Raw genomic sequence first — 9,684 nt, 5'->3', positions numbered from 1 at the left:
TACCGAGTATTATTCATATTATTTATGAAATTACGTATTAAATTGTCTTTTATTAACGTCTACCGCTACCCAAACCTCACAGTAATGTAAAAAACAGTATTATTTATATTAATTATTAATAATGATATTTTTTAACGTCTAAACGTACCCCAACTCTCAGAATAATGTACAAATATTAATTATTGTTGTACAGTGTCACCAAAATTCCTTCTATAATGATGAGAGCAACCGCAGCTGTATCCCTTCTAGACTCTGAGAGTCTCGGTGTCTCCCTCTGCCGAATCAGCCGCTCATTACCGCTATCAAACATATCAGCCGCTGTACACCTTTAAATGTGCAGATTTACTCTCGTCCGCAGCTTTAGTGGATCTCAGGAGTCCATTAAAGCCCTGACAGGCTTTGGAAGCTCTAAACCATCACAGTAATATTAAAAAAACAGTAATTATACCAAGTATTTTTCATATTATTTATGAAATTATCCATCAAAATATATTTTATTTGCGTCTACCCCTACCCCAACCATCACAGTAATGTAAAAACAGTAAATATACCGAGTATTATTCATATTTTTATGAAATTATCTTTAAATTGTATTTTATTCATGTATACCTCTACCCCGACCATCCCAGTAATGTAAAAATCAGCAAATATACCAAGTATTATTTATACTAATTATTAATAATGATAATTTTTTAACGTCTACACGTAGCCCAACCCTCAGAATAATGTACAAATATTAATTAATCACCAAAAATCATGCTATATTGATGTTCGTTACCGCAGCTGTATCCCTTCTAGACTCTGAGTTCTCGGTGTCTCCCTCTGCCGGATCAGCCGCTCATTACCGCTATCAAACACGTTAGCCGCTGTACACCTTTAAATGTCCAGATTTCCTCTCGTCCGCGGCTTTAGTGGATCTCAGGAGATTATTAAAGCCCTGGCAGGCTTTAAAAGCTCTAAAGATCACAATTATCTCGCGATTTGTAGTGATTATCTGAAATCTCACGAGACCTGCGCTTTTGTTGACGATCTCCAGGAAACGCAAAGCTCCGGTTGCACCTTTTCCGCTTTAACAGGAAAGACGAGGACATTTCATTATTAAAAAACCTTTTCTTCATCATTTACACTGCTTTTCGCTTTCAGTTTACTCCGCTTCCAGGAAATAGCGACCTGTAGAGTTCGTAATCCACTTGTGGAGCCGCCCTGAGGCCTGTATGTGGCGTATTATGTTCGCGTGAAAACAAAAGAGTCGTGTTTGTTTACATTTGAAGCTGATTCGGATCTTGAATTGAGTGTAAACTGTAGTGTAAACATGCCCGGCGCGCGCGAGATTGGGTTGTTGGGTGCCGCGCTCGCGTTCACTGGAGGCGTCGCGTGCGCGCTCTGCTACCTGATGCAGAAAACAACACAAGAGCCAAAGAAAAAACCCAAAGAAGAGCCCAAAGAGAAACCAGAACACGAGCATAAAGCCAACAAGACTGAAACTGCACGAAAAACGCCCTTAATAACAGAGGTTTGTGGATTTTGAGCTTTCATTAAAGGGTCAGTTCACACAGAAATGTTAATTTTCTCACACTGAAGTGGTTGTAAACTTTCGTTAATTTCTTTTTTCTCTTAAAAGTCCTGTGAAATTAAAATAGCATTTTGTTTTAGGTGTTAGTATCAGTATGTTAGTGTTAAATGTGCTGTATGTACGTTTTTGACTCTTCTAAAGCATAAAAACACCATAATATGTTGGCAGATATTTCAGAAACATGCTCAGTGACTATATTGTTTATCTGAAAAACAACGCTGAAGTCAGATATTCTGCTTTAAACGTGTGTTACGTGCCGGAACACACGTAAAACACACGTCTTTGGGTCATTTAACCTGCCCATTGCCAGTTTGGCCAATTATATTTCGCACCCCGGGTTGCCTTGATGGAGTTCAAGTTGCAGTTTCGCCTAAATGGGTCGACTGTTATCGTTTTATTCTTCTCTCATCAAATATAGATCAATCGAAATGCTTTCATTATAATACATTCAATTATAATTACATACAATTGTGGTTTAGATGACCGTCACTTTAAATGTAAATGAGACTGTGCTCTTTCAAAAGAGGGTGGAGCTACAAATGCATGTGTGTCGAGTAGGGTCTGTCTGCGGACTGCAAGACAATGGCATAACATGAAGGGGACTTATAGGTGTAACTTGAAAATATAGCACCATGTCAAAACTATGTTGTCAAGATGGCGCTGTACATCAGTTATTAACATCCACACCTACTCCACACCTAAACCCAACCATCAGTTATTAAAGTCTACACCTTCCCCAAACCCAACCATCAGTTATTAACGTCTACACCATCCCTAAACCTAAACCCAATCATCACAGTTTTTAACGTACAGCCGTGAGTTGCGGAGGCTTTCATACTTGACACGCTCGCCATTGTACTGTTGTACTGCAACCACAGGGGGCGATGTCGAGTAGGCTAGTCAGCGAGTGGAGTTGCTAAATGAATGAATATAATCACACTGTATATCAAATGAATTGGTTGTGGATAAATTTGGAGAAAACTCCGGAAACATCTGGTGAAAATGTTCTCTGGTGAGCATTTCCGCCATCTTGCCAACAACATCTCGTTGTGATATCTCGCATGGTTCAATGGGATCCCGATAACTGCAAGCCACGCCTCTAACTTACAAGTTACGCCCCTTCATCTTACGCCCCGTCTTGCAGTCCGCAGATACACTTGTGTGCGACAGATTAAAAAAACGGTCAACTTCAAGTGTGATTATAGCAAAGAGAATTAATTCATGTTTACTATGAGGGGCTGGATATATTCACACACTGCTGACACACATCTGTGTTTAAACCCCTTATTAAAGTGATTTTCAGTAATAGCTCTGCTTTAATGGACACTCTTTTGGCCCTCCTGTAGTTTAATCCAGCTCTTCTGAAGCGGCTTTACTCTCCATCCTGCTGTGATTTCAGTCATGACTTCTGCTGTGATGGTGAAGTGTGTGTTCTCTGTGTTCGCAGCCCAGGACTGCAGGGACTCAGGTGCTGGTTTTGGGTCTGGATGGAGCAGGAAAGACCAGCTTACTGCACTGTTTCGCTACAGGTAGCCTGGAGCAGGACGTCAGTCCGACTCAAGGCTTCAATGCTGTCTCCATCAACAAAGAAGAGCTGCAGATCGAGTTCTTAGAGAGTAAACACTGCTCCTTTACACTCACCTAATGCTTGGATCACAACAAAAATCCCAGAGGATGCATGCAAGGATCAGATGAATGCATCATTCGTTCGTTCGTTCGTTCGTTCGTTCGTTCGTTCGTTCGTTCGTTCGTTCGTTCGTTCGTTCGTTCGTTCGTTCGTTCGTTCGTTCGTTCGTTCGTTCGTTCGTTCGTTCGTTCGTTCGTTCGTTCATTCATTCATTCATTCATTCATTCATTCATTCATCTATTCATCCATTTATTCATTCATTCATTCATTCACCCACCCATTCATTCATCCATCCATTCATTCATTCAGTCATCCATCCATCCATCCATCCATCCATCCATCCATCCATCCATCCATCCATCCATCCATTCATTCATTCATTCATTCATTTTTCTTCAGCCTAGTCCCTTTATTCATCAGGGGTCACCACAGCGGAGTAAAACGGCAACTATAACAGCATATGTTTTACACAACAGATGCCCTTCTAGTTGCAACCCAGCACTGAGAAACACCCATACACACTCATTCACACACACACACTCATACACTATGGCCAATTTAGTTAATCAGTTCCCCTATAGCGCATGTGTTTGGACTGTGGGGGAAACCGGAGCACCCGGAGGAAACCGGTTTTGCAGCTGAAAGGGCATCCGCTGTGTAAAAAATGTGCTGGAAAAGTTGGCGGTTCATTCCGCTGTGGCGACCCCAGATTAACAAAGGGACTAAGCTGAAAAGAAAATGAATGAATGAATGAATGAAATATTTATAAAGTCACTTATAAAGTCATCTTAAAGTGAAGCTGCGTGCACTGATCTAAAAATGTCAAATCATTTTATTGAAAATATAAACATATGATTTAATATAGTGTTTCTCAACCACGTTCCTGGAGGAGCACCAGATCTGCTCATTTTCCATGTCTCCTTAACCAAACCCACCTGATTCAGATCACCAGCATATTAGCAGAGACTGAAAGACCTGTAGTGGGTGTGACAGACAAAGGAGACATCCAAAACATGCAGTGCTGGTGGCCCTCCAGAAACATGGTTGAGAAACACTGATATAATATATAATAAACCATATAATAAAAAGAACATATACTGATCTGATACATGCAGTCAATTTGTAAAAAAATAAAACATTACAAAACATTTGGAAAATAAAGGGTAAGTGCATGCACTGAGTGAATAATTGTAAAGTTGCTTTGGTAAAACTGTTAGCACTATAGTCATTGAGTTTGGTCTAGAAGGGTGATGGCGTAGAATGTTTATGTTCTCTTGCTGTGTGTGTGTTGTGCAGTTGGTGGTTCAGAGAAGCTGCGTGAGTACTGGCGGATGTATCTGAGTAAAGCTCGTGTGTTGGTGTTCGTGGTGGACTCCTCTGATCCGGAGCGATTCCCTCTGGCCAAACATCACCTGCAGCAGCTCCTGTCTGCGGACCCCGGCCTGCCGCTAGTGCTGCTCGCTAACAAACAGGTCTGTAAACACACGACCTTGCTGTCTGTCATTATTAATGTTGACTTATGGTTATCGTAATTTCTTAACATTGACAGTGCATGTCAAAGCACAAACCAAGCATGAAGGCAAAGGAATTGTCTGTAGACCTCAGAGACAGGATTGTCTGGAGGCACAAGGCTGGGGAAGGTTACAGAAACATTTCTGCTGCTCTGAAAGTTCCAGTGAGCACAGCGGCCTCCATCATCTGTAAGTGGAAGATGTTTGAACCACCAGGACTCTTCCTAGAGCTGGCCGGCCATCTAAGCTGAGTGATCAGGGGAGAAGGGCCTTAGTCAGGGAGGTTATTAATAACCCGATGGTCATTCTGTCTAAGCTCCAGGGTTCTTCTGTATATAGAGGAGAACCTTACAGAAGGACAACCATCTGTGCAGCAATCTACCAATCAGGCCTGTATGGTAGAGTGGCCAGACGGAAGTCACTCCACCCTGGAATTTGCCAAAAGGCATCTGAAGGACTCTCAGACCATCAGAAACTAAACTCTCTGCTCTGATGAGACTCAAACTGAACTCTTTGGAGTGAACGCCAGGCGTTACGTTTGGAGAAAACCAGGCAGCGCTCATCACCAGGCTAATAGCATCCCTACAGTGAAGCATGGTGGTGGCAGCATCATGCTGTGGGGATGTTTTTCAGCAGCAGGAACTGGAAGACTATTCAGGATAGAGGGAAAGATGAATGCAGCGATGTACAGAGACATCCTGAATGAAAACCTGCTTCAGAGTGCTCTTGACTGGGGCGACACAACCAAAGCACAATGGAGTGGCTTCACGAAAGCTCGGTGAATGACTTTGAGTGGCCCAGCCAGAGCCCAGACATAAATCCTATTAAACATCTCTGGAGAGACCTGAAGATGGCTGTACACCGTCACTTCCCATCCAAGCTGATAGAGCTTGAGAGGTACTGCTGTGAGGAATGGGCTAAAATTCCCAAAGACAGGTGTGCCAAGCTTGTGGCATCATATTCAGAAAGACTTGAGGCTGTAATCACTGCCAAAGGAGCATCAACAAAGTACTGAGCAAAAGCTGTGAATACTGATGTACATGTGATTTTACAGCTTTTTTTATTTCTAATCAATGTGCAGCAATTTCAAAAACTCTTTTTTTTACATTGTCATGATGGGGGATTGTGTGTAGAATGTTGAGAAAATAAATGTGTTTAATCCATTTTGGAATAAGGCTGTAAAATAAAAAAATGCGGAAAAGCACGATCAATACTTTCAGGATGCACTGTATGCTGTCAAACCGATGATGATGAAGACCACAACTCCCATGATTCCACACTCAGTCATCAAAATACACCTGTGTTTGTTGTGAATACACACCCTCTAGTGGACAAAATTACACACTGCGCCTTTAAGAAGAAATATCTTCTTAAAGAGATCGTTCACACAAAAATGACAAAAAATACACACTATTTAGTCTCCCTCAAGTGTTCCCAAGCCTTTATGAGTTTCCTTTTTCTCTTGAACACAAAAGAAGATACTTTGAAAAATGTTCAAAACCTGTAACTATTGACTTTTAAAGCCGTAAATACAAGTGCTATCGAAGACAATGGTTACAGGCTTCCAACATATCTTCTTTTGTGTTTAACAAAAGAAAGAAACTGGCGATATGGTGACTCAGTGGTTAGCATTGTGGCTTCACAGCTAGAAGGTCGCTGTTTCGAGTCTCAGCTGGGTCAGTTGGTATTTCTATGTGGAGTTTGCATGTTCTCCCCATGTTGGCATGGGTTTCCTCCAGGTGAATGAGTGTGTATGTGTGTTTCCCAGTACTGGGCTGTGGCTGGAAGGGCATCCGCTGTGTAAAACATGCTGGAATAGTTCATTCCACTGTGGCAACCCCTAATAAATAAAGGGACTACGCTAAAGGAAAATGAAGGAACTGTCCCTTTAAGAACATTGTTAATCCAGTCCCTGGTCTATTCAACTTAATCACACACTCCAGAATTCCTCATTCTAGATTGTGAGTGTCAGTATGCTGTGTTCAGTGTGTCGTCTCTGTCTGCAGGATGTTTCCGGAGCTCGTGGGATCACGGATCTGTATGAAGCTCTGGATCTGGGGAATGTTGGTGACGGGCATCAGCTCAGTGTGATCGGCACTCAGGTGAAGAAAGGGAAATGTGAAATAAACGCCGGTGTGCAGGACGCCAGAGACCTCATCATAGAGATGATGGCGAACCATTGACCACCGCTGACCACAGCTATTCACCGACACCAAAGAATCTTCAAAACACTAGACGATAACCATCTGCAGTAGGACTGAGACTAGAGGATGTAGTTCATTCTTTAATTTCCTCACTGCTTACTCTTAATAAATGGTCAACTTTCTTCTGTTCAGGTGACACTTTAGAATAATGGTCCATTATTTCATGTACTACCACCAAGTATGAATAATCTTGTAAAGCATTTATTAAGCATAGTTCCACGTTAACTAATGCATTATTATTATTATTATTATTATTATTATTATTATTATTATTATTATTATTATTAATGCACTGTGAGTTAACATGAACGTCATTTAACTCAAATAACACTAGCAAACATGAATGAATAGCGTAATGACTGTATTCCTAATAGTTTGCTCATGCTAGTAAATACTAATGGACCATTATTTTAAAGTACTGGTGTTGAATGCAAAAAAGTAATAATAAGATATTCTGTAGAATGTTGGGGACAAAGCATCCATTGACATTATTGTAGGAACAAAAATACTATGGAAGTCAATGGCTGTTTTTTCCCAGCATATCTTCATTTGTGTTCAACAGTGGAAAGAAACTTAAATCGGTTTGGAACATGTGAAAGATAAGGAAATGATGACAGAAATTTCATTTTTTTGGGTGAACTGACCCTTTAAAGGAACAGCCATTTGGGAAATAAGCTCATTTTACAGCGCTCACAGAGTTAAACTGATAATTTTGACCTTTTTTGGATCAATTCAGCCAATCTCCGAGTCTAGCGGGAGCACGTTTAGCTTAGCTTAGCATAGATACTTGAATCGGATTAGACCGTTAGCATCTCACTCAAAAATGAGCAGAGAGTTTGGATAATTTTACTATTTAAGCAGAAGAGACAGAAGCTTTAAATAAGAAAATGATCAAAACTCTGGTCATGTTTGAATGAGATGCTAACGGTCTAATCTGATTTAATGAACTATGCTAAGCTAAGCTAAAAGCGCTCCCGCCAACCCAAAGATCAGCTTAATGAATAAAAAAAAAAAGGGTAAAACTCTGTCAGAGCTGTAAAATGAGCCTATTAAAACAATAATGGTGTTCCTTTTAACCATTTAATGACACTAAAACCTTACGATTGCTTAGAATGAGCATGATAATGATGCATTTTGAAAAAGATGCCAAAGATGATCATGTTTGCTGCTGCTGTTGTGATTGTGTGCATTATGACAGGGTTGAGTGTGTTCTGAAGATGTGTGTTTGTGTTAGATGCTTTAATGGGTTCATTATGTACAGTAAGAACGTCCTGTACTGCAAATGTCTGTATCTTCATTTTGCATCATGACCTGTCCTTAATTGGCTTTTAATACCAGAAATGGAGGGAGGATTTGATATTTTTTTGCAACGATGTGTTTTGATTAAATATGGATTTTAAAAGGACTGAACGTGTTTGTTGTGTTTTGTAACAGAACTCACTAATGTGGGTTTTTGATAGAAGGGATACAGCTGAGGCCTGAAGTTAACCAGAATTATTTATATTATTTATTAAATGACCCAATAATTGTATTATACTAATGTCTATAATCCTCACAATAATGGAAAAAAACTAATTATAGTATTACTTTAATTACTAGTATTATAGTATTATTCAAATTATTTATTAAATTACCCATTAAATTGTATTTTGTTTATACAGTGTATTATTCATATTATTCATTAAATGACCCAATAATTGTATTTTATTACATTTTAAACCCAACCCTCACAGTGAAGTAAAAACAGTAATTGTACCGAGTATTATTAGTATTTATTAAATTGCCCATTGAATTGTATTTTATTAACATCTACCCCTACACCAACCCTCAACCCAACCCTCACAGTGATGTAATAACAGTAATTATACAGTTTATTGTTCACGTTATTCATTAAATGACCCAATTATTGTATTTTATTAACATCTACCCCCACCCTAAACCCAACCCTTACAGTGATGTAAAACAGTAATCATACAGTTTATTGTTCATGTTATTCATTAAATGACTAAATTATTGTATTTTATTAACATCTACCCCCACCCTAACCCTAAACCCAACCCTTTCTGTGATGTAAAACAGTAATTATACAGTGTAATACCCATATTTTTCATTAAATGACTAAATTATTGTATTTTATTAACATCTACCCCCACCCTAACCCTAAACCCAACCATCACAGTGATGTAATAACAGTACTTATACAGTGCAATACCCATATTATTAATTTATTGACCCAATAACTGTATTTTATTAACATTTACCCCCACCCTAACCCTAAACCCAACCCTTTCTGTGATGTAAAACAGTAATTATACAGTGTAATACCCATATTATTCATTAAATGACTAAATTATTGTATTTTATTAACATTTACCCCCACCCTAACCCTAAACCCAACCCTTTCAGTGATGTAAAACAGTAATTATACAGTGTAATACCCATATTTTTCATTAAATGACTTAGTAATTTTATTTTATTAACATTTACCCCCACCCTAACCCTAAACCCAACCCTTACAGTGATGTAAAACAGTAATCATACAGTTTATTGTTCATATTATTCATTAAATGACCCAATTATTGTATTTTATTAACATCTACCCCCACCCTAACCCTAAACCCAACCATCACAGTGATGTAATAACAGTACTTATACAGTGCAATACCCATATTATTCATTAAATGACCCAATAATTGTATTTTATTAACATTTACCCCCACCCTAACCCTAAACCCAACCCTTACAGTGATGTAATAACAGTACTTATAC

General features: G+C 39.2%; 1 protein-coding gene across 1 annotated transcript; it reads left to right on the top strand.

Annotated features, from left to right (window-relative positions):
* Window positions 1–833: 833 nt before the first annotated feature.
* arl9 (ADP-ribosylation factor-like 9) lies at window positions 834–8,299 on the top strand. The gene is made up of 4 exons (XM_056472680.1): window positions 834–1,513; window positions 3,021–3,189; window positions 4,497–4,672; window positions 6,718–8,299. Exons 1-4 carry the CDS (start codon window positions 1,313–1,315, stop codon window positions 6,892–6,894), a joined length of 723 nt encoding a protein of 240 aa, XP_056328655.1. The 5' UTR covers window positions 834–1,312; the 3' UTR covers window positions 6,895–8,299.
* The last annotated feature ends 1,385 nt before the right edge of the window (window positions 8,300–9,684 follow it).

This window comes from Danio aesculapii, chromosome 14 (genome assembly GCF_903798145.1).
Source record: "Danio aesculapii chromosome 14, fDanAes4.1, whole genome shotgun sequence".
NCBI classification, from domain to species: domain Eukaryota; kingdom Metazoa; phylum Chordata; class Actinopteri; order Cypriniformes; family Danionidae; genus Danio; species Danio aesculapii.
This window is presented reverse-complemented; position numbering and strand designations above follow the sequence as displayed.